The sequence below is a fragment of the Cyprinus carpio genome, chromosome B11, assembly GCF_018340385.1.
Source record: "Cyprinus carpio isolate SPL01 chromosome B11, ASM1834038v1, whole genome shotgun sequence".
Lineage (NCBI taxonomy): Eukaryota > Metazoa > Chordata > Actinopteri > Cypriniformes > Cyprinidae > Cyprinus > Cyprinus carpio.
Window position 1 is genome coordinate 8,706,663 of NC_056607.1, and position 27,445 is coordinate 8,734,107.

Genomic DNA, 27,445 nt, shown 5'->3' on the forward strand with positions numbered 1-27,445 from the left:
ATCAGACTCGTAGCAGTGCGATATGGCTGTACAGTATATCAGCATTGCTGTGATTAAGATGTAGGTAATCACAGCATGCCAATATACAGCCATATCTCACCGCTACAAGTGTGATATTGCATTTATACAACAATTCAATGGCACAAGTGTATAAATTATTAATAAGTTCAATGGGAGTATTTTTTGAAGTAATATTTTGTTAAGAACTACTTCCTTCCGCCACGGGTTTAAATCTAAAGTTGAAAGTTTAACAGTATTATGTATTATGAGAAAGAGATTGACTGAGCGATCGTGATTACCTGCATCTGATACAACATTCATTCTTTAGCTCAGTCTCATATTTACAATGAAATATTAGTTTGAATGTCTTCTGAGGACTTGCGGACTTACACTGGCCACCTCGTATGTGTGTCCGTTAAGTCCACAAGACGGTACGGTGTCCCATTCATCATTTGAGCTTTCAGAAGGGTGCTCTTGAGCACCCTTTTTGTGACCGCTGTGCACCCTCAATGCACACCCCGCATATTTGAAGTCTAAATAACTACATTCTCGGATCTACAATCAGATTCGAGCACCAGAAAGAACTGGAAAGAACATATTTTTTAGATATTTTTCATAATATTTTCAAAAAAAAAAAGATTTTCTCTTAATCATATTATATTTTACAATTTATTATTATCTGAGACTATGGTTTATTGCCTGCTTAGTTTGAATGCTGGTCACGTATTTACTCAACATTCATTTACTCACTTTTAATGCATTAAGTTTGCTGTGTGGCACCCGAGGGTGTTTCTCAGCCCTTTGCAAGCGGTCTTGACGTGAATACAGCATGATGCAATCATTGCACGTCTGTGACAGCGAAACACGCATGACCGTTCGGACGGCATTCAGGTGCTGCATTCACTCCCAAAGTAATGCTGCGCATCCATGAGACAGCACAGGGTGACATCTGGAGACGTGTTTGGCAGAAACGGGGGAGTGGGCGGACATCTGGATACATCCATATCATCTCCCTCTCAAACTCCATTTGTCATCGTCTCCGTCTGCCTTATCACTGCTATCGATTGTGGTGGGTGGGCGAAAAAGGAGGTGGGTGTCAATAGACGTGTCACTGCAAACATGAGCCAGATAGGAGCATAATGAAGTCATCGGACAGCAGCTGTCAAGGCCTGACTGATTTGGCTTAGTGACAGCCGAAGGCGACTGGAGGCCTGCAGGAATGTGAGGAAGGCTGAGATATTTGCCAGGGGTCGGCCCGGGGTCAGGCGTCTCACTGCCAGCTTCAATTGGACTGTAAAAAGACATTTCACTATGAGTTCATGAAGGCCATAAATGATTCAGGGCCGGCTGACTGCGGTGAGGATCCATAACAATGTATTCAGACACAAACCCAGCATCAGGCATCTATCATTAGTGCCACATTTATGTAAGTAAGCCCGGATTAAATATTTAAGACTTTGATTGGCCTAGCAACTGAGATAATGTCTGCTAAGGTAAGCATCACTATAACTATCGATGGTCAGCACTGAATTTCATTTTACTCAAATTTTCTACTTTATGCATTCTGAAATTCTGCATTATGTATGTCTGCTAGGAGTCCATTCCAGTTCAGTTAGAATTCTGGAAATTAACTGGAATTTAAAAGGCATCCTAGATTCAGTTCAGAATGATGCTCAACCCTCCTAGCTACCAGTGTTGTTATTGAAATAAAACTCAAATAGAATAAAATATAAATATTAGATTGAAAAGCATTAACTTGATCATCACAAAAAAAAAAATTTAAATATTGTCTTGGAAACTAATGTAAGTAAAATATGTTGAGGTACCAACATTATTCAAACTAAAACTAAAACATATGTAAATAAAAATAAATAAAATCAAAAACTTATAGAAATTACAAAAGCACAAATGGCTAAAATTAAAATGAAAACTGAAGATATAAAAGCTAATTCAAAATATTATAGAGATAAATTTGTATATTCTTGTATTTTATAAGATAAACTTTAACTTTTTTTTTTTTTTTTTTTTTACTTTTTTTTTAACCAGAATTGTTGTCTAATTAGTAACATAAAACAACAAAGTAAACTAAAAATACTTAAACTATAACTGAAATAAAAACAATATATATATAAATGGTTACTACAAAATTATTAGAACCTAAAATTAAAATGAAAACTAAAACTATGAAATCTCATTTAAAATATCTAAAAACCCTTAAATTGTACACTATAGAAACTACAGAAAACCAGCCAGAACAACATGGCAACCACTGAATATATAAAAATGAAATCTCATTTTAAAATATTTTTAAAAATTATAATAGTACACCATAGCAAATGTATAGCAATACCCTGGCAGCTACACAAAACTCCCTAGCAACACCCTGACAACCAGCCAGAACAACCTGGCAACCCCACAGAGCACCCTCTTATTGTGGCAAGAATGACTCGTATTTACTTTTAGTAAATGTAAAATATAATTTATTTATTTATTTTTTTACTGTATTTTTTTATTTATGACATAATTTTCCTGGTCTGATCCATTTCAAATATACACACATGCAACAGGTGCAAACTGCACACACAAGAGGAGGTTAAAAAGAACGCCGATTCTTCACTTTTCAGTCCATGTCAGCTCCTCATCACTCCTTTCTGCTTTATGCTCCCACAAACTTCCATAAGCCTCCTGCTTGCATGAGGGAACGTGATGGATTTCATAGTCAAGGTGCTGGTTTAATCCAATTTTAATCCATCTCCCCGGGCCGAAGTTTGAGACGGCTTTTATTCCTTTTGTCAGGTTACTGCTGAGAATGCAGCCCATTCTCATTTTTCATTCATACTAACATGTAAGAGTTGTGCACACACAGAAGTGCATTAAAAGATATGCAATAATTCATTTAAGAAGAGTAGTGCAAGCTATCAAAACCATATAAACATATATAACAAGCCACATGCTGTATATATTAAATCTACATTTAAACAAAATGTAAACAAATTTGTTTTATATAATTGTTAAAATGAAAGTAGATTTTCAGTAATATTTAAATATATTTAGATAATATAAAACCTTATATAAATTTGATATATCATATTTATTTTTCTTTGTTTAATTTATGTAAATCAATTTTATTTACATTTTATTTAAATATTAACATTTCATAAATTATATTTAAATCATATACTATGTATACATCATTCACTCATTCATTCATTTATCTAAATTTTTATATTAAAGAAAAATAAAGACAATATATGACTATTAAATATATTTAAATACATCAAAATTATAATAATTATATTTAGGTATTTATTTGTTTATTATGTTGATATGTTTAAATATATTTAACATAAATTTATATATTAAATAAAGAAAAAGAAATAAAATATGTTAAATTTATGTAAAGTTCTATAGATTAAAAACTATTTTAAATAATAATAATTATTTGTATTATTTAAATATATAAATGATAATTATTTATATATGCATATAATTATTATTTTGCTATATTAATATATATTTAAATAATATACCAAATAAACAAATAAATAAATAAATAAAAACTGCATGTACAATTTCTTGCAAGAAAAGAAAAAGTCAGGAGCTACTAAGGCATTCATGTACGTGGCAATCTTCACTAATAAAATCATTTCTATAACATTAAACTCTAGCCTTCCACTAAAACTGCTTTGAAATATGGCCCACTAAAGTGAGATATGACAAGCTTCTAGACCTCCCAAGAGCCAAGACGCAGATATAAATGAAATGTGTTGAACAGCTGTCAGAGAGAGTACAACATGGTATTAGTTACTATCGCGAGTGAGATAAAGCTTTCAGTACATGCTACTCAAAGACCTACTTACGATTAGTAGTTCAAGACATCATTTTGCATAATACTCCAGAGAAAGTGAACTCATTTTGGTCTCTAAGACTCTAATCAAGTCCAAACAAGCATCAACCCCAACTTACATGATAAGACACATGACAGATTTGCTTTAACCATATGCTACATTTACTTCTAGCTGTGCTCAACGAGTGTGTAAAGCGACCCGGAGTTACAGAAGTCCTCCTCGCGAGACACAATCTGCCACGGAAAACGTTTTATCATCAAACCCACGAGACACACACGGTGCGGCGGCCCCTCCACGGTGACAATGAATACGTCACAAGCACACACCGGGAAAAAAATGTCAAATAGAAAGTGCAATCACTTTGTGCTCTGCTCTTTTTTTGTCCCTGACATTAACATGCAGTGTGAGGCAAGGCGCACATCGCCCAAGTCACATAGCATTCAGAGGAAGACTGAATTTTAAGGAAATGGAAGTGGCGAATCCTGGAAAAAGACGAATGGATATAGAAGAAAGTGTCCATGCAGCAAATCCTTCTGTAAATGGGAATCAGAGGCACAATGCAGGCTGAAGTATTTAATCCATCAATAGCGATTCCAGCAGACAGCGGCGTTGCGCTTTAACATGAGGGTCAGGCCTGTGACTACCAAACAAACTGTATTTATCATCTACGTGATCGGCATGCACAAGCATTTTGTTCAGACCAACAACAGGAACTGTGTGTCGAGTCTCGGAGGAATCATGTACCGCTGATGTTGCTCAGCAGACTCAATGGAGATCTGTACATGTGTGTTTCACCGAGCAGAAACAAATGAGGCAACTGTTGAGTATAGAGCTAAAAAAGTATAGAGTGGAGAGCTATAAAATGACTCCATGTCTCGGATCATTCATTCATTCATTCATTCATTCATTCATTCATTCACATATTTATTAATGGTTAGGACCCATTAAAAGTCAGAGAACTCAATACAATTCATTCATGAATAAATTATGAGATCTCCTGAGTAATTTTTCTATTTTTTTTCTTTCAAGTTATAATGCCCTATGAATATTCCTCATCAAATTGTTTGAAAACCAAATTATCTAGGATATTTTAATATAACATTGATGATGGGATCTTTTTAATATTATCTTAATTGTTTTTGCTTAAAATAAATTATGAAATTAAACTGAAAAAATGAAGATGCTTATTTCTCATCTGCTAAGACACCAAATCTCAGTATGATCTATTTATATTTCTAAATATAACAGTATTACTTTCTTAAAAAAAAAAGAAAAAGAAAAGAAAAAAGAAAGACAAAAAGTTGTTTTTGACCCTTGATTATAACTTTGGTAAAATTATATATATATATATATATATATATATATATATATATATATATATATATATATATATATATATATATATATTATATATATATATATATACTGTATATATAAAATAAAACAAAACAACGCATAATGCATCCTTGAATATAAATATATGTATTAATTTCTTCAATTTTTTTTGACCCATTATTATATTAATATAAACAGTAATATTTATTATTACTATTAATGTTACAATATTATTAATATTGTCATATTATATTTATATTTTTGAATATTTCTCCCGGTGCTATTATTTGAATAATAAGATATTTTTTTAAATCTCAACTGTTTTTCCTAAAAAGCAATGAGTTTAAATGGAGAAGTCCTGCTTCTCATATAATATGACAAAATCTAAAGTCTGAGATCTGAATATGAAGGCATTGCCACCCCCCCCTTACATAGAAATAAAACTCAGAAAGGCTCTCCACTTAATATCATTGCCGTCAAGCTTATAAGAACTGAGATTTTAAAGAGATTTCATTTGTTATTTTTCTCTCCTCTTTGCTGACTTTGTGTTTGGAGTCAACAGATCTGAAGTTGAATGCATACACAAAAAAGCAAAAGTACAGCTATTAGAGAAGCAAACATGCAGCAGAGCGTTGCTGCGTGTAAATGAGATGCATTTGTCGGGGCTCACATCAGACAGGTACACTAACTAATGCCGAGCTGTTAAAGTACGCCACTAATTTTAGCGAGCTGTCAAGTAATAATTGGGGAGGAGGTGTTCGCTGTGCCAGTGTGAATATGCACGCTAACACAATCTATTTGTGGAAATAATTTTTACAGTTGAGAGGAGAGGAAATAACTGCCTGCTTCCCGCAAGAGATGGTTTAATCGCTGTTCCAGGCCTTCGCTGTTTACGTGATTGAGTGGATGTGAATGGAGAAAGGTGGCAAAGTTCAAGTAAATAGCTTGCATTATTCACTGAGAATACATTTAACAAACAGTAATTAGAGGGCAAATGCAAACGGGGATGCTCGTTATCTGGCAGTTTTACTGAGGTACGGCTTGTTGACTTGCACTGAAAGCGCACTTCGGTGAATTATGTATGTCCCATTTTCTATCTTTCAGGTCATAGTAAATGTGCTCTCTGTACAAGAGGAAATCCATTTCATTTGAGCACCTTTATGACTGTATAGTCATTCAGAAACTCTCTCTGTCTCTCTCTTTCTTTCTCACAGAGGAAACAGACTTAACACTTATTAAGTGTCAGATTGGAGTAAAAATAGGTACTCTTTAATACAGGTAACTTTATTAGCAACTGCAACATACATTTAGACTGACTTGTAAAAATGCCATTTTCAACCATACCTGTAAATAATTATAGAAATATACACTACCATGTAAGTTTGAGGTCGTTAAGATGTTTATAAAAAAGTATCTTACACTCACTTAAGGTTCCATTTATTTGATCCAAAACACTACAATATAGTGCAATTTAATTCAAATATATAAATTCTATTTGAATATATTTTAAACTGTAATTTATGCCTGTGATGCAAAGCTGATTTCCAGCATCATTACTCCAGTATTCATATTAATTCATTATTTACCAAGAAAATTTAATATAGTAATTGTAAAAAAAACTTACTGAACCAAAAACTTCACAAAAATGTAAAATATGTGAAAAATAATTTAATTAATGTTGTTTTTTTGAACAACCTAGTATGAGAGCTATTCTAGTACATCCCCAAAACAAAATCGAGACTTTGTAAAAGAGTATAATAGGACCCCTTTAAACACTTAAACACCCCAAAACAACCTCCAGATAACTATCCACGACACACGGCAAGCACTAAAATAAACCTTTTGATTTCCAGTAGGGGTGCTCCAATCAGGATTTTTGAGGCCGATCACAGAAAGCAGTATCTTCCGATATACCGATCACCGATAGCGATCTTTTTAAAGCCTTCTTTTTATCAATTATAACTATTTGAAGTGATACTCCAATCAGGATTTTAGACATTTATTCAGGGCCTGAATTTCATTTTTGAAATTGGGGGGAATTCCCCTTTTAGATGACTCTTGTGAGAGAGGAGGCAGCACTGACTGTGCTTTCATACAAGAGTCCGCTACTGATCCGTGGCTGTTTACCACAAACACTACATTTATCCATTATTTTGATTTCAAATCCAATCATTGTCACTGAAAATGTTTTTTTTTTTTTCAGCATTGCAATTAATTTTTTTTTACACAGTACAGTACAATCTTTTACAGACATGTTTAAACACAATAAATATCTAAGCAACACATTATTCAATGCTTTTAACTTTTGCATTTACTTCTAGATTTATATATTAAGGTGCTCAAGCAAGTGGCAAAACATTTTAACTACTTTTCTTATGTTATCACAAACTTACCATTGACAGAAATAGTCAGCTCTGCTGCCTTTTCTGTTGCATTTAAATCATTATTGCAAGCAATCCTGCATTGATAAACTTTGTTTTCCTACCTCCAAGAGTGCCATCTATTATTGCCTTCTTTATCTAAAAGTGCTTTTTCCCTTTAAACCTAGCCAAAAAGCCATATGTGTTGATTGTGAAACACAAGTAGACTTTAATAATATGCATTTATGGTGTAATTACTACATTTCGTGTCAATCTATGTTCATGTTTACTGCAAACAATACGCTGTTACTTTAATTCAGCGCTTGCAGCGGAAACGATCTCTGCACTGCTGTAGACACACTGCTCCTGAACGCACTGCCGGACCGCAACCGTGTGCAGTGAATACTTTAATCATTAATATCATGAGCACGGAAAAAAAACACACCATGTGTGCACTGCAAACGGAGTAATGTGAACCTGGCATTATGTGTGTGCGCTGCCAGTGTGCATGAGCTTACGGTCTGCAGGAGAGCACGTGCACTCATGAGCACTGAATGGTTAAACACTGACAAGAATTAAAAAGACATGCAATTTATAAACTTTAGTGACGATGCCTCCACTGTGTAAGTGACAATTCCTGTGTCAACTCTGCAGTGTGCAGCTCGCTTATAGACAGATGCAATGTGTGGTGATTTGAAGCCATTTGCGTATTTTGAAAGAGAAAGAGAGAGAGAGCACGTGCGGTCATTGACTCACGCTGTTTGTGAAATTACATCTCACACAAGGTTTTCAAATTACTTTATTAGTTATTTAATGAAGAAATATGAAGTTGAGTACCTCACCTTCAGCATTATAATTATTTCACCCGCACAGGACAGAGACTGAGATGGTGCCGCTGCATGTCATGCCAAACATCTCACAGCAGCATCATCAGCTTGAGATCGGGTTTTTGAGATCGGCCTTTTTAGAGACCGCCAATCAATCATCCCAACGCGATTATCGGTCAATAGCAGTCAGTAGCCAATCAAAGCACCCCTAATTTCCAATTGAAAGATTCTCCCGCTTTGATTTGAGGAATTTACTTGCTTTCCACCAGCGTTAAACATGTGAGCCGATAATGGAGGGATTGTTACATCAGCGACTGCGACGTGTCGCCTGGCTCTGAGGGACATCACACCGCCGTCAGCCTCTGACAGCCACCCGAGCTAATTGTGACAGTTCAACACTTAGACCATTTTGTGTGCCACTAATTCAATACCCCATGCATCATTTTCTCCATTAGAATTTGCAGATGCACCAACTCTGAACATCGCCATGCTTTTTTCTTCTCCTGCTCTGTCCTCTCCTATATATATTTATATATATTAAAATATAAACCTGTTCTTTTGAATTGTAATAATATTTTACAATATTACTATTTTTGTTTTATTTTTGCTTAAATAAATGGATCATATATATATATATATATATATATATATATATATATATATATATATATATATATATATATATATATATATGTGTGTGTGGGGGGGGATGGGGTGACCCTGGACCACAAAAAGTCATAATGGTCAATATCTCTAAATTAAGATTTATACATCATCTGAAAGCTGAATAAATAAGCTTTCCTTTGATGTATGGTTTGTTAGGAGCGGACAATATTTGGCAAATCTAGAATCTGAGGGTGCAAAAAATCTAAATACTGAGAAAATCACTTTTAAAGTTGTCCAAATGAAGTTCTTAGCAATGCATATTACTAATCAAAAATTAGGTTTTGATATATTTACAGTAGAAAATTTACTAAATATCTTCATGGAACATGATCTTTACTTAATATCCTAATGATTTTTTACATAAAAGAAAAATCATTCATTTTGACCCATACAATGTTTTTTTTTTTTTTTTTTTTTTTTTGCTACAAATATACCCCAGCAACTTAAGACTGGTTTTGTGGTCCAGGGTCACATATTGCACGGTTTTAGAATTTGGCCCTATTGAAAATATAAACATTTATACATATTTTTATGCATATTTTTATATATTAATTTACAAAATCTGGCCCAATTTAACCCTTGTTTCACAGATGAATCAAATGATTAGATTTTGATGAATGGTTACAAGGAGCTTTGAAATTATTATTTATTCTTCTTCTTTGGAATAATATGCACCAGCTGTTCACAATAAGACCAGTAATGTGAACTGATAAACAGGTCATTTTTTATTTCATGCTGACTTTAAAGCTGCTTTATGTAATTTCTGTGCCACAGGCTCTAACACAGCCAATGAGACAGTTTTGATAACATAGCCTACTCATCATAAAACACTTACAGCAAATCGTGCAACAGAACGCAGGTTTAGTGCCAGCGAGAAATGGATGAAGGCAAATGAATGAAAATGAAAATGACTAAAGAAGCCGATTTGAAATCAAAGGATGTCTGATTGCAAACACTTCATCTGCCAATCTTACACCACTGGTTAAAGCACAATTTGACATGCTGGAGAGCTGAATGGAGCCACTATGTTTACACTCTTCAGTCGCATCGTATCTTAAATAACTACACACTTCACTTTTAAAACAACTTAAAATTTCACAACACACATACAGTCATAAAGGAGCACATGTTTCTTACCCCATGTGAAGGATATGTGAGCCAGCCCCAGTCTCCTGATATTCTGGTTGTGTCCAGGAGATTCACTGTAAATTGAACATAAAAAACATTACAACAGCTTTCAAAAGAACTTTTCATCATTATTACTGGTACTCCATTATCTTGAAGCACACCCAATTATATGAGCTGATGCACATCTGAGTTCACTGATAGACTGCAAGGATACACTCTCATTCAAACAAAGTGCTCACAGAGTGCTCACCTTTGACCTTATCACATTACTTTGACTGTCTAATGACAATAATATAATCTGTCTGTACAGGATCAAATGAATCATTCTCTCAAGGCAAGAGTCAGCAGCACTACAAATATTTTCCTCAATGAGTTTGAACCACTTAACGACTGGATCCATTTGTTTAACCCAGCACTAAACACTAACGTCTACTGAATAAGAAACAAGATGAACTGCTTTGTTTTATTTTTCTGATAGTTGCAATGACATAATAATAATAATAATAATAATAATAATAATAATAATTGTTCTGGTATTTTTATGATTCATTATCATTACTGTAATTGTTTGTTGAATTATTTTTAATATTTATGTATTAAATGTAACAACTGACGTTTAGTTGAACACTAAAATATATTAATGTAAATATATAAATGTTACTGTTAATTAATGTTAATATATGAATGTTTTTTGTGAAAATATAATAATATTGTGTATTTGTAATTATATATATATATATATATATATATATATATATATATATATATATATATATATATATATATATATATATAAATGTATGTATGTGTGTGTGTGTACACAAATTTTACCACTTTTTTATTTTTTAAGTTTCCATTTTTTAATTGTGTAAAAACTTAATGTATTGTATTAATCAAGTGTGTCTTGTTTTTTGTGAAAAAATATATAATAATAATAATAATAATAATAATAATAATAATAATAATAATAATGTGTATTTTTAAGTATATATACATGAATATGTATGTAATTTACATATAACATTTACCACTTTACCACTATTTATTTTTTCTTTTTTAAGGTTACATTTAAAGTTTACTTAAAAATGTACCAAATATTGATTAATATATATATTTTTTATTATTATTATCATTACATATACATTTTACCACTTTATTTATTTTGGTGTTTAACTTTTTTTTTTTTTTTGCTTAAAAAATGTACCAAAAGAAAACTTAATAAAGATGTATTATATGAAAACAACAGTTAGTTTGTTTACAGATAATAAAGTTTCTCCTAAGTAGGGTTGTCTTGTTTTAAAGAAAATTTACTACAATAATAATAATAAAAAAACAAGACAAAATAATAATTTAGACAATAATTTCTTGCAGTGCAGTTTATACAGGGGCCCAAATGTAGCATGATGAAGCATGTAAAGCTGTAGCATTGTCATATGCAGTGGGCCGTCCCACGGCTTTATTGATGACCAGACACCTACAGTATAGCATGTTTTTCGGTATGAATCAAGGTCACCACAAAACAAGCATTTTTTTTCTCTGTGACTGTAGCCAAGGGCCAAATCATGCTACATTTTTTCACAGATAAACATGGTAAACTGTATTTTCCTGCTCCCATCCATCTGGGAAACACGAGAAGAGCTGCACGTCTGGCCCTGAGCTGCTGGCGTGACACTTGACGCGGGAAGCTGTGGAGGAGTCTGCATGAGCCACTCACCTGACCCAGTTTTACCCCCATAAGCCCAGAGACCCTGAATGCTGCTTTAAATTCAGTGCACCCATCTAGTTGGAAATGGGTAAACAAGGAGTCACCTTCAATTTAAAAAAATGCCAGCTGCCACATGGACGTGTGTCGGGCAGCACGCTAACAGTTAACACAAACCGTCTTCAGCATCCCATAGGTACCACAAAACAATAAATTAAGCTTGCCGTTACCTCCACATTCCACTCATTATGCCTTTAAGTGGCTCAAACACAATGCTATTTTTTATTGGACAATGTCGTGGAGGTCACGTTCGGGTTATCATTGCGATCAGGTTCAGGTTTAACTGAAGGTTTAAGAATTATTTTTTGTTTAATGTTAAACTTTCACAATACCTGCTTGAAAACAAGACTATGTCATCAAATCTATCCAGACAGCCGTCGAGAGATATTTCCATAGACCAGTGATCTGTCTGACTACTGCTGTGTCTGTCATTATGCAGTGAAACACACATAACAGATTGATCTTTATTTGAGGGAAAATGTTTTAACTATGAAACTTCAAAACTGTTATGAGCCAAGCAATCCATAAAGTCAGCGAAAACGTCTCAGGTTACGCATGTAACCATGGTTCCTCGAAGGAACGAGATGCTGCGTCGGAGACACTTTGGGGAACGCCCCCAGCGTGAACTGCTCTGAATCACGTGTGTAATCAGTCCAATGGATGGGCGAGACATCATAGGCGGGTGACGTCAGAGACCAGGAAGCTTAAAAGCAGGTGCAGCAAAGCCAGCATTAGCCTCGAAAGGATGAAGCAAGCGCCGGCAGAGATGCCGGAAGTGTGGCACTGCGACGCAGCGTCTCGTTCCTTTGAGGAACCATGGTTATATGCGTAACCTGAGACGTTCCTCTTCAGGAACTCGAGCTGCGTTGGAGATGCTTTGGGGAACGAGAATGCCCACGCCGCCAGACTTACAAATCACTGCCTAGTGTGGGAAACTGCACAGCTACGGCGAGAGAACAGAAGAGTCTGGAGTGGCTTGCATGTCAAGGACGAAAACCTCACAAAGGTCAAGGGCGTGGACCAACCCGCAGCATCGCAGATGTCCCGCATAGAGACACCTGCTTGGAGGCCGCCACACCTCTAGTGGAGTGAGCCTTGACCCCCAAGGGGGAGGGGAGGACAGAGGACTCATAAGCCAAGGCAATGGCATCTACTATCCACCGACTGAGGGTCTGTTTAGTAGCTGGAAGACCTCTCTTAGGGGGACCATAGCAAACAAACAACTGCTCTGCCCTTCTCCACAGGGCAGCTCTGTGGACGTATGTGTCCAGTGTTAGCACTGGACACATACGATTAAGCACTGGTCTGGACAGGGATACGACTTAAGGCTGTTCAGGCCGTGTCTGCTGCTCCCTAGGCTTTGGCCAGACCGGGCGCAAAATCAATGTAGGATGGGGCCACGGAAAGGGCCTGTAGGTCCCCAACTCTCTTGATAGAAGAAATCGCTAACAAGAAAACAGTCTTTATAGTAAGAAGGCAATCAGAAAACTCCTCAATTGTCTCGAATGGAGGATTACAGAGAGCCTCTAACACCACAGCCAGGTCCCACATGGGGACACGAGAACATACCGAAGGCCTCAGCCTCAATGCACCGTGGAGGAAACGTGTAATCAGGGGGTGTCTGCCCACTGACTGGCCACCGAGAGGGGCGTGGTAGGCCATAATGGCCGGCACGTAGACCTTCAAGGTGGAGTGGGTTAACCCTACGGAGAATCGGGCCTGCAGGAACTCCAGCACTGTACCAATCGGGCAGTTAACTGGTTCGAGCTGGCGGTCTCCACACCAAGAAGTGAAGAGCTTCCACTTCAAGGCGTACAGTTTCCTCGTTGAGGAAGCTCTGGATTGGAGGGTGGTCTCAACAAACTCGGTTGAGAGACCGGAAGCTACAAGTTGTGCCCCCTCAGAGGCCACATCCATAACTTCCACAGCTCCGGGCAGGGATGGACTATAGTGCCCTCTGCCTGTGAGAGGAAATCCCTCCTGATGGGAATCTCCCATGGAGAGCTGTCGAGGAGGGAAATCAAGTCCGAGAACCATACTCGGCCCGGCCAGAACGGGGCTACCAGTAGCAGCCAGACCACGTCCTGGCACACTCTCGCCAGAACTCCCGGGAGCAGAGCGATCTGGGGAAAGGCATACAGACGAAGCCTCGGCCACGTCTTTATCATGGCGTCCAGCCCCAGTGGAGCTGGATGAGTCAGAGAGAACCAGAGGGGACAGTGCGATGTCTGATGAGTCGCAAACAGGTCCACCTGAGCCTGGCCAAAAAATCTGTTTCACCACCTCGGTGTGAAGCCGCCATTCCCCAGGCTTCGGCCCCTGCCTCGACAGGATGTCTGCCCCCAAATTGAGGTGCCCAGGAATGTGAACTGCTCTCAGCGAGAGGAATTCGTCCTGGGACCACACAAGGGTCTGGTATGCTAGTTTGTACAAATGGCGTGAGCGCAGACCTCCTTGGTGGTTGATGTAAGAGACCACCGCTGTGTTATCGGTGTGCACCAACACATGGTGACCTCTTAGGTCTGGGAGAAAATGTTGTAGTGCTTGAAGCATCTCCAAGCAGTTTATGTGCCGTGTCAGATGGCGACCACTCCACAGACCGCGGCCAGGGTGGCCACTCATGACCGCACCCCAGCCGGTGAGGGACACGTCTGTTGCTAGTGTTATGCGGTGACAAGGAGCTCCCAGCACCGGGCCCTGAGACAAGAACCAAGGCTTCATCCACATGTCCAAGGCACGTAGGCAGCGCCGCGTGGCCTTGATCATGCGAAGTGGGTTTCCCCTCGGGGAGAACCCCTTGGTCTTGAGCCACCACTGTAGGGGTCTCATGTACAGCAGGCCAATAGGTATCACGTTGGACGCAGCTGCCATCAGACCCAGCAGTTTCTGAAACTGCTTGACAGTGAGTGACCGGCCTTCTCTCACTCGCGCGACTGCGAATCCCACACCATGCCCAGATAAGTGGTCCTCTGTAATGGAGAAAGCACACTTTTCTTGGCATTTAGTCTTAACCCCAGCTCTTTCATATGTGCGATAACGACATCTCGATGCCGAACTGCCTCCTGCTCTGACTGAGCTAAAATGAACCAATCGTCGATATAGTTTAGTATGCCGATGCCCTGGAGTCGCAGTGGAGCCAGAGCTGCATCCACACACTTCGTGAAAGTGCGGGGTGAGAGTGCAAGGCCAAAGGAAAGAACCCGATATTGGTACGCTTTTCCCCCAAAAGCGAACCTCAGAAACTACCTGTGATTGGGAAGGATGGAGACATGGAAGTATGCGTCTTTTAGAGCTATCGTGACAAACCAGTCCTCGGACCTGATCTGAGACACGACCTGTTTGAGAGTGAGCATCCTGAACTTCAGCCGCTTGACTGAGCGGTTCAACAGACACAGATCTAAAATGGGACGCAACCCTCCATCCTTCTCTAGAACTATGAAGTACAGGCTGTAGAACCTGGACTCTCTGTCGTGAGGAGGGACCACCTCGATGGCCTCCTTCCTCAGGAGAGTGTGTACTTCCTGTTCCATAACCAGAGCCTGCTCAGGGCCCACCAGGGTGGGAGAAATCCCGTTGAACCGAGGCGGAGAAGAACCAAACTGGATTCTGTAGCCTCTTTCTACAGTGTGCAGGACCCATTGAGACACATTTGGCAGTAGTTTCCATGCTGCTAAATGGTCTACTAAGGGAATCAGTCTCTCGAGACTGACCTCTGGTGTAATCAGAACAGCTAGTGCAGTGCCCTGTAACTGCGGACCAGCAGGAGACAACCGAACTAACCGTTCAAGAGACCTCCGCGGAGGTGGCGATCCTCTCAGCACCGCTACGTTCCCGAATGGTAACTGAGAGTGGTGCACGTGGGAGACCACTGCGCCCTGTAACTCCGGCAGAGTTGGCAGACCGATCTCCTGAAGGCACTGAGGCGAGACGGACACCGTGTAATGTGGTGTAACCTGCTGCACCCCAGAGGGGACTGCCACTGGTACTCGAAGGAGCCTCTGGAATTAGCGAGTGACGCGGGAGGAACCGCTGGAATGCTGCCGCTTGTTTGCGAGCCTCCTGGTACCTGTCCCGAACAGGTCCGAGGACACAAGCGGGGTGTCCATGAGACAGACCCTGTCTTTATCTCTCATGTCATGGCACGGGTGGTCTCCTTGGTGACACGGAGAGACAAATCAGCGGTCCTCCTGAACTCCGTGATATCCTCGGATCTCATGTGCTCTTGCTCGTCTAATTCCTTCAGCAGGTCAGCCTAGTACGCCTGTAACACTGACATGGTGTGCAGACACGCACCAGCCTGACCCGCACAAGCCTGACCCGCTGCCGAGTACCCTTTGCCCACCAGCGCTGATGTTGTTCGCAGCGGCTTGGAGGGCAGTGCCGGAGCCTTTAAGGACGATGCCGCGCCGGGAGACAGATAGCTCGCGAGCATCTGCTCCACACGCGGCATCACCTTATAACCGCACTTATTCATCCCCGCTACGTTGCCGTAGTGATCAAAAGTGGGAATGAAGAGGGGGGTCGAGAATGGTTTTGCCCACGATTTGCAGGCTAATCCTGGGCGAATCCTCATCGACGCCCACCACGTCAACCTCCTTGGAGGAAGACAGGTGAAGCGCCGAGCCCGCTACCCGGGGGGAAGTAGCCCCGGAGCGCGCTTCCGATCCCTGAGAGCGAGCACTGGATCTGGCAGGTGAGGAAGAAGATAGGGACACGCCCGTCTCCATTCCCTCTGCCAAATCCAGCTGCGATCCCCACGAGCGAGATCGCCGCTCCGCCTCGGCGGAAGTGGGACCAACGCCGCGGGGAACACTGGTGAAGGCTCCCTCGGCAAAGAGAGCCTTCCTACAGTGGAGAACATGCAGGGCAGCCGACTCTGCCCAAGTGTCTTGATTTGGAGGGTGGAGTGATATTTGTACAGACACACACAGAGTGCTTGCTGAAGACAGAAGGCTAATGCCGGCTTCGCCGCATTTGCTTTTAAGCTTCCTGGTCTCTGACATCACCCGCCTATGACGTCTCGCCCATCCATTGGACTGATTACACACGTGATTCAGAGCGGTTCACGCTGGGGGCGTTCCCCAAAACTTCTCAGACACAACTTGAGTTCCTGAAGAGTTACATACTTCCACTAGAAAATGTCATAGGAGAAGTCTTCATAATGGGAGGGCTCATTTTTGGGTGGACTTTCTCTTTATTTAAGGTTATTTATATTGATCTCTGCCTTTACATGAGGAACTGAATGCATGAATGTGAACTGACCGAACTAACAGAAGAATCACCCATGTACTGTACATTAGGCCCCAGGTGAGCTCTTTTGTAAAAGCAACACAGTACTCTAGGGAACCTTTCACATTCTGTTCATTAGCAGGTTGTCTGTGCTGTTTTTTTTTTCAGTTTCTTTTAAATGTCATCACTTTGGTTAATTTTCTACTTAGAGAACTTTATTTTAGCTCTCTCTGATCTCTCTCTGTCTCTGTCCCTCGCTCGTAGGCTGTAATCAGCAGTATTAGTGCACTTGTGATTGGACTTCTAATTTGGAAAGGCTGCTTCTGATGAGAGCACTGGGTCAGAAAGTAGAAACAGATGGCCTCACTCCTTCTTGGTTTCCTTTCCTCTCGCTCTTTGGCTCCTATCTCGAAACCAGTACTAACTACAAGTAGTGCTGATACTAACTTAACATTTATCTGTAGTGTGACAGTAGCACAGCTGCTTTCAAAATAGCGATGCCAAGTACACACTACAGGACAGAAGCTCTAGCATCTGCATGTCAACATGTTTCATACACTGGAAGTACACTGGCAATGACACTGTGCAAGTTAACTACATTCTGGGGCTTTTTGTCACAGAAAAAAACTGAGGGTGACAAGCTTCTGTGTGTGTGTGTGTGTGTATGTGTATGTGTGTGTGTGTGTGTGTGTGTGTGTGTGTGTGTGTGTGTGTGTGTGTGTGTGGCAGTGTAGCATGACAAAACCTTGCTTTTTTTGTCACTCTGCTTTATGCACATGCAGCTTTACAGCCGAGCAATCTAACATGATAATCAAACACACCCTCCTGAAATTTTGGGAATATGGTTTGTTTAACCAGACTGGTTTGTCATACACACTGTATAAATATAGAGTCACCTCCAAAAGTCTGGAAATATAATAGACAAAATGGGATTTATAAAGTTGGACAATATCAGAATAAATCCTTGTCATTTTGTGTTGACACTGCATTGAAAAGGGACAATACATAAAAAAAAAAAAAAATATTAAATTAAAATATATGAATACATAACATAAAATACTAGAGCTAGAACCACCTAAACACTGGTCTAATTGGTCTGTCTAACCCGACTTTATAATTAAAATGTGATGGACCAATAATCTTTAAAAAAGGAATCTGTTCTGGCTGTGAAATGTATATAAAATGTGTATAATTATGCAAAATCATTATAACTGATGTTCAAAGATAGCTGCCAGTTATTTTATTACATTTATGCAATATAGTTGATATATATTTATGCAATACAGCTGATATAGTTTTTTGCATATACTAACCTTTAGAGATATTTATGAGCAATATTACACAATTTGCTCATGCCGCATGCCGATATACAGCCATACTGCAATGCTACGAGTGTGATATTGTGTTTATACAACAGCTTGACGGCACGAGCGTGTAAATAAAAAAAGAGACAGTGACGGAGAATCTTTAAAAAAACCCCTTTGTGCAAAACTACTTCCTACTCACTGATTTATATCCGATTTATTTCTACATATGAATAAGGCCTGAAACCGATCTTGAAATATCCTAATGCATGTTTACACTGACATAGAACAGATCCGATCTGTGTCACATATGAGCAAAAAATCGGAATTGGGTCACATTTAACTGGCAGTGTAAACAAGGACTTTGAGCCCGATTGAGAAGCAGAGGATATTACTGAAGAGGTTTGTGCAGAACCAGTGCAAGCATGGCTTTTAATGGTAGACCGATGTTTTTTGTTTGTTGTTGTCTAATACTTTTAGATACGCTGTTATTTGTAAATGCTACTGCTTATGTTAGCTTTTAATATACGGTTTTATCCTGATTAAAGCTTTAATACAGTACGGCAACTGTATGCGCATCCTTGTTTAACGCTTCTCATAGCTATGTGAAAGTAAGTGTATAATTGTAACAGTTCATTGATGGAGCTGAGCTGAAAGAGAGAGAGAGAGAGATGCAGAGTGTGTGCAGAGCAGAGAAAGGTTTGGAACACTATTAAGAACCGCTGCCTTAGAACATTAATTTTGAAACTTGTGAATTCATTAGAATCATTAGAAGACAGAATCGTGATTCATATATGAACAGATTTATATGTGCACCTCTACTTTTCTCTTCCTCTTCTCTAAAGCAGCGCTACATGGCCTCGCCGCCTTTACTGCTTTTTCCCGAGGGCAGGGTTTATCTGGGTTTGTGATGTCACGAACCCGGGAAGTAAGTCGCTGCAGTCTCTACCAGATGTTTTTCTAGGCATTAAACTGCCAGAATTTTAAAAGATGATATCTCCGTTTGCATTGAACTTTCAGCTTCGTAACTTTGGAGACATTGTTTATGCTCAAACAGCAACATTACACACTAACTAACGTTAAAAAAGTGAAATCGCAATGAACCACCTCTTTAAAAGCAGTATATTATTTGGAAGAGAGAATTATGAGAGAGATGGACTGAGTGAGTGATTACCTATATCTGATCCAGGATTAATTTTCAGCTCAATTTCATATTCTCAAAAAAAAAAGAAGATTAGTTTGAACGTCCGCTGAGGAAAGCGATATCTTTGTCATACTATCCTTTCATCTGTTATGAGTGATTTCTGATGACAGCACTGCTCAGTGCATTTGTTGGCTGCATCTTACTGTTGTTGAAAGTAAAAATAACTTCCTTGTTTACAACCCTGTTTCAGTCTCTTTCAACATAAAAGTCTTTACTGCTGACTCTCTTGTCGCCCTCTAAGGGCAGAACAATGTAACTAAAATCACCATCACGAACACACACGTTTCTCAATATTAAATACTATAATTAAAAACTACTGTTGTTTATATAAAATAGTATTTATTGAATAATAATATTTAATAAACAACATCAACAGCCATCATAAACTTGCAAGGCAATTCAGTCAAAAATACAAACGCAATGCTCTGATATACAAATAATAGATTAATGAGACCAAAGACTGCCCGTTAGATTTACAGAAAATAAATTACATCTCATATTTAACCACTATAGAGACATCAGAGCCAGAGGTAAATTCCAAAAAATTAAGTACTTGTAATTAAATTATATTACATTTTAAAATGTCCATAATCATATTACTGTTACTTTTTATGGATTAAATTATTACCATTCACATTTTACAATGGCAGTAAATTATTCATAATTTATTCATTCACATCTATTCCTTTTTCCCCCTTTTAAATGTTCTTTTCTAAATGAACCTACCTCACAGTTTTGGAAAAACTCTGCTACAATATAATTTTTAATGAATTGCATAATGTTGATAACAAAAATGTAATTTTTTCCCTTTTTGTTTTTTTAAAGAAATTAAAACATTAAACAAGGGCACATTAAACTGATCAAAAGTGAATACATTTATATTGTTACACATAATTACACTTCTATTATTCAAACAACCCTGAATATATACAGTATAGACAGGAAAATTTAAGCACCCATAAAGCACTGGGCACGTTGGATAGACCTTGACCAGAGTCCTTGGGAATGAGGTTTTATTCTGGACTGGTTTCCGTTAAAATCTTTAAATTTCTGTGTATAAATGTTATGACAGTATTTTTTTCTCCAATGAAATGGTAAAATGTTCATGAAGTGACTCTCAGAGCAGCATGCTACAGTATGTGTAGTAGACTAAACCATGCTGTTCATTCGCACAGAGAGATGTAGAACATGCAGACTTCATATCTAAATACTCTTTTTGTGGATTAATATTCGGTTGATTATAATATATTGTGTTTTGTGTCATCCGGCAGACTTTTGCTAACAAATAAACATGAATTTCTCAGTCCAAGTAACACAAAGAAAAAGAAAAGTGCCCTTCACCTTTGTGTTTTCGTAGTGCTATCAGCCAATCAGTAGTCGTTTTCCTCATACTGACAGATTTATCACATTGCATATCTGGGTAAAGTGATTTCTACGGGTATTTTAGACTACCCTGATAGCTTCACCAATTCTAATATCAACGTCCTGCTGTTTACTACAGCCAATTTCAGAAACCCGTGTCACAATTACACATGGAGATGCCTGTCAGTGGTGACGAATGCCTTTCCTTAACAAAAGCATCTCTGCAGGGAATTAGGTGTACAATTTTTAATCTTTTGCCCCCTCAGAAAATATAATTTTAAAGAGTCTATCAATCAAAACCAGAAAAGTCACAGACCTGTTATGAAATAAGTTTACAGTTGTGCTCATTCACAAACAGAGACGTCCCGCAGGCAGTGGTTAACTTTTCCATCTTTTCCTTTTACACTCCGAAAACTGTTCTCAATTTTCGGTTCTTCTGGCTTTTCAGGCGGAAGTGTCTATCAGACGTGAGGATTGATGGAGGGCCGCTGTGGCCCGAACACTCGGGGTCACTGATGGAGAAATTACAGTGTCTAACACGATACAGGGTGAAGCATTAGTGAGTTCAGAAAATGCATCACCATAGTCTCAGAACTATTGAGCACAATGCATTTTGGAAGAGAAATGTAAAGCTTTTCCTAATGAGTCAGGAATATGTACAGTATGCCATCCTGATGGGAATAGGACCATAATGTTTATCATTAGTATGGAATGTATTTTTAATGAACAGACTTGTGAATGATGCAAACAGAGGAGGATTCTACAATATATACCTGTGTTTGTTTGTTTTCTTTTGAATATTTAATTACCCAAAGCACATTTTCAAATGCTCAAAGTAGGGCAGTACATTATTGGAGTTTTCTGAGCACTAATCGCTAATATTATCGCTTACGCTTAAGGTTAGGGATTTGAACAAAGTTTAATGCTAAATATTAAACTTTGGCACATAACTCATGAGACTCAAGTGATCAGACTTGCAATTTTATTCAAAAGTATCTAGAAAATCTCTGTTCTTTCTTTCATTCTTTTTCTTCAAATAAATCGTAGATAAATAAGATGAGCAAAAATTATTCTAGAAATGTAATTTTGAACCAACTATTTGTTCCTTCTGTGTCTGCTCCAGATGGAGCAACATCAACAGAGGCAGTTTTGCAAAGTACTGATGAAGGTTTTAAGATGACTTTTTATAGCCAGGATGTCCATATGGCTGTAATTCCACAGCTGACTGATTCCATTCTGATCAGTCAAATCACTGATCTATCTCTTCCTCCTTTGCTCTTCTATTCTACGAAAGGAACACACATAAAAGCAGTCCTTAAAAACAAACGAAGATGTAGTTTTATCCCTTCTTGGGGATAACACGTGGAAAATGTCATTATTTCTTGCTTTCTTATTGGCCATGTTCATGGCTGGATACAATGGTTACTTCTCCTGAGCTCTTACGTCTGTTTTAATTTAACAGAATTGCCAAGTATTGAATTTAAAAAAAAAAAAAAAAAAAAAAAAATATATATATATATATATATATATATTTCTAAATTATCAAAACATTCCTTTAAAAAAATAGAACATATAAAATGAAAGAACACAGATTAACCCAGTAAAACATTTTTTAAAGTTATATGAAATTCAACTTGATCTTTTAAGTTGGTGTAATGTAATTTAAGTTGAAATGACTACAACCAAGTTGATTATACTTAAAAATTTAAGACAGCATCTGAACTTTTCTGAAGTTTTTAAATTGAAAATGTTTAGTGTTCAGAAAACCCTGACTAGTTACTAGGGATGCACAATAAATATTGCACTACTGTATATTAAATGTGCATCTCGTCAGTAATGCCGGTTCTGTTATCAGCAATAAATCTCTACACGTGTGTGCTTTCACGTGGAACAGCATGCACAGAGCTGTTGTTCACTGACAAGCGGCGTAAAACTACGATCATATTTTGCGCAAGTTTTGCGCAGCTTGTCAGTGAACAACGGCTCGGTGCAGTAAATGCTGCTCCACGTGAAAGCACACGTAGATATGCATAGCACACATAGATTCAACAAGGTGTTGGAAACATTCCTCAGAGATTTTGGTCCATATTGACATGATAGCATCATGCATTGCTGCAGATTTGTCGGTTGCACATCCATGATGCGAATCTCCTGTTCCACCACATCCCAAAGGTGCTCTATTGGATTGAGATCTGCTGACTGTGGAGGCCATTTGAGTAAAGTGTACTCATTGTCATGTTCAAGACACCAGTCTGAGATGATTTGAGCTTTGTGGCATGGTGCATTATCCTGCTGGAAGTAGCCATCAGAAGATGGGTACACTGTAGTCATAAAGGGATGGACATGGTCAGCAACGATACTCAGGTATGCTGTGGCATTTAAATGATGCTCAAATGATACTAAGGGGTCCAAAGTGTGCCAAGAAAATATCCCCCACACCATAATACCACCACCACCAGCCTGAACCGTTGAGACAAGGCAGGATGGATCCATGCTTTCATGGTCTTTACGCCAAATTCTGACCCTTCCATCTGAATGTTGCAGCAGAAATCAAGAGTCTTCAGACCAGGCAACATTTTTCCAATCTTCTATTGTCCAATTTTGGTGAGCCTGTGTGAATTGTAGCTTCCGTTTCCTGTTCTTAGCTGACAGGAGCAGCACACGGTGTGGTCTTCTGCTGCTGTAGCCCATCTGCTTCAGGGTTCGACGTGTTGTGCATTCAGAGGTGGTATTCTGCATACCCTGGTTGTAACGAGTGGTTATTTGAGTTAGCCTACTGTTGCCTTTCTATCATCTCTAACCAGTCTGCCCATTCTCCTCTGACCTCTGACATCAACAAGGCATTTTCGTCCACACAACTGGCACTCGCTGGATATTTTTTTGGACCATTCTCTGTAAACCCTAGAGATGGTTGTGCGTGAAAATCCCAGTAGATCAACAGTTTTTTAAATACTCAGACCAGCCCGTCTGGCACCAACAACCATTCCACTTTCAAAGTCAATTAAATCCCCTTTCTTCCCCATTCTGATGCTCGGTTTGAACTTCAGCAAGTCGTCTTCACCACATCTAGATGCCTAAATGCATTGAGTTACTGCCATGTGATAGGCTAATTAGCAATTTGTGTTACCAAGCAATTGAACAGGTGTACCTAATAAAGTGGCCGGTAAGTGTATGTGTAAGTGTACATTTGAGTTTCAGTATATATACACAGTATATATATATATATATATATATATATATATATATATATATATATATATATATATAACAAAACATAATTCTCAATTAATAAAACATTAAAGAACAGACAAAAATGTTAACAGTTAACCAGGTATCTAACAGAATTATCAAATTATCTAAAGTAAACATTCAGAAGCTGGAGAAAAACTTTGACGTGTTACCAACTAAACAGGCTTTTACCAACCAGGCTGTTGTTTTCCACTGCCTAGTTATCTATCCTCTCAGTATGCTGCGACTGATTAAGGCCAATTTCACGTTAGGACTCCTAACCAGGAAGCCGATCTGACAAATATTGTTTTCCATTATAATTAAGTTGACTTCAGATTTCACACAGCGACTATGTGCCAGTGCTTTTGTTTCTCAGCCGGAAAACCGGCCATCTCGCTCCGTTTGAAATGACACATCCTTTCAACACTTCAGAAGGAAAACAACAAAGGTAGGACGTCTAAACACCCTCGCACTCAACAGAGAGCTGCTGTGGGGAGTCTGCGAGCGACACGACGCGTGCATTTAAAACAACGTTTTGTTTCAGCTTATCATTTGAAGCGGAGAAATCCTTGAGGACTCATTTCATGATCTTTCCTCAAGGCCCCGAAGAGGCCCTCCACTGAAAACACATCACGCTTGTAGGAAACGGTCATTATATCACCACTATTTGTCTGATATCCGGCTGCTTTTAGTTGCAGGACTACTTCAGTGAACTGTAATGAATTGTTGATGGTGTTCAGAAACGGAGATAAATTCCCCCGCTGTACGACATGCGTCTGTCTGTTCTCCTGACACTTCAATTATTTTGGGAGACTGTCTGTCTGACGGATCGGTTTATGCCAGCACTTCGCGTTCTCCTCGGCCTGAGGTGAGCGCAGACCTGAAGATACATGAACACAAGCTCCGTTGCTCCCTGGAGGACACGGTGGCACAAACGGCCACGCAGCATCAAAGCCGGACTGTCCCTGAGGTGTGTTTGCGCACTTGTTTGCTGGAGGGATGGAAAGACCTGTAAAGCTATTTTTGGATGAGGGAAAGCACGGCTGAACTACTATGTGGAACACAGTTCAGATAGTATCACTTAAGTTAGTTAGTTAGCAGTGATGAGAAGGGGATGAATGCTCACTAGTGTTCAAAGGGGTTTTAATGATACAGAGCACAGACCACATGTTCAATTTGAGGAATAAAACAAAAAAAAAACAAGTCCCAGTCTGTAACAGCCACGTTTCACAAGCCAATCAATTCTCAGTGGATAAAACTTTAATTTATTTTTCAAAAATAAATAAATAAAAGAAAGTAAAAATTTAATGAAAAAAAAAATTATAGAAGACAGAAAAAAAGCAAACAAGTTTTTTTTTAAAGGTAAATTAAATTAAATACAATTATAAATTAAATAAAATGCATGTGTCCTTTATGTGTTTAATTAAACATGGCTTTAAGAAACAGAACAAATAGAACAACAACAAGTAAAAGACGTAATTTAATCAACTGCCTGTGGATAAAGTCCATCTTCGATTTTTTTCCTCTTAAAATCACATTTCATATAAATATCACACTATCAAAGTTAAACTATGAACTAGTTTCACTCTGTATAACACCAGCACACGTGTGTGTGTGTGTGTGTGTTGACGTTGTATTGTTTTTCTCTGTGAAATGCATGTTGAAACAGAATTTCCCCAAGGAGATAATAAAAGGTACCACTACTACCAGAGTACTATTTAATACTGCATCAGGTTTATACGGTCTAATAGAAATAAATAAATTTCTATAATACAGAAATAAACAAGAATTTAACTAAAAAGTTTGCACACTAAGCATCTACTGAATTACTACTAGAAAGAACTATCTTAGATGAATTACAGAGATTTTCTCTTGACATTTGATGTAAAGATAGCCGAGAAAAGTGAACCTACTTGGAGTATTTATGAATCATAGAAAAAGTATTTGTGCAAATAACATTTCTGGAAACATTCTTCTTGAAAATGAGATGTTTCAAATAATAAGTTGATAAAAATGACCCTTGCATAACACATACAGTAATTCAAAGCTCTCTGATAATTCATGTATCCGTCTATTTCTAAAAGATACTCCTCAGAGTCACAGAAAGATCATCTTTTCACTCTTTCGCAGCCCTGCGTTGTCTCTGTGGGGGACAGACATCTGCATTGCTTATAAATTCATAAACAAGCCACTTTATTTAATTTCTTTTTAACTTCACGTCTCATTCACAGTTTCCAAACATAAGCCCGATTCGTGATTGCATTCAACACATCAGACAAAATCATTTGACTAAATGAGTAAATCCTTCACAGCAATGCATGATTTCTCATTTAGCATTATGTCAGGATAAGTTGCGACACGAGTCTTTCTCAGATGAACAACGATAAGCCTTTGACAGTCATAGATAGACATATTTTAATCCATATAAAAGGCTTTAGTGTTGGGCTGCCATTCATCGGAAGCACTGAGGTGAATCTATACACTCTGATAGCATTTAATGGAAATAAGTCCAGTACAATAGAGCAGATACTAAACGATCGCTCGCTGATAGAACGACACGTCTGCGTGTGACAGTTTCAGCCATATCCCGTGAAATGACAAGACACGCTCGACTGAAAATGGCCAATGCATTTCAAAACCACTGATATGACAATATGACACTATAAAACGTCTAAAAATAAATGACACAAAAAACTTGACGCTTGGAAAAAGAGATTATTTCTTTCATCACCGAAACTATAACTTGATTTCACACCAGGCCTTGGAAAAGCGTGTTGTTTAAGTAAACAGGTGATCATTTAACGTACGTTCGCTTGTGAGAAATATCAAGCCTCGCTCAGACCTCTATCAAACCTTTAGAGTGCAAGCTACATAATTTCTCCAATAATCTGGGCCGCAGCCTAAAAAACTTGTTGTACGCTGATGCAACGGGTTGAAAGAGATATTAAATAAATCTTTTTCCTCAGAATGAGCTCCGTTTGCTGCTCTTCTCTCCTTCAAATAATCTTTATTAATTTTTCTACCTTCTGTAGCATCTGCGCTTGCTTTAAATTATGAATTTATTCGTCACTTTTTAATGTGATGAATGTGAGAGTGCGAAGCGTCGATATTGCGGCGCGCGTGTTGGTTGTGGAGATCTCACTGTAGACTTTCCACCACCTTCACCCCATCACTGAATTAGGTTAAACCTTT

The 27,445-nt window shown here is 38.4% G+C and overlaps 1 protein-coding gene across 1 annotated transcript in view; it reads right to left on the minus strand.

Moving 5' to 3' along the window:
- The window catches only part of LOC109099871 (ephrin type-A receptor 8-like), a 109,197-nt gene that overhangs the window by 72,144 nt on the left and 9,608 nt on the right, over positions 1–27,445 (minus strand). The window contains 1 exon segment of the mRNA XM_042733758.1: positions 10,174–10,238. Within this exon segment, the coding sequence (XP_042589692.1) occupies positions 10,174–10,238 (65 nt within the window).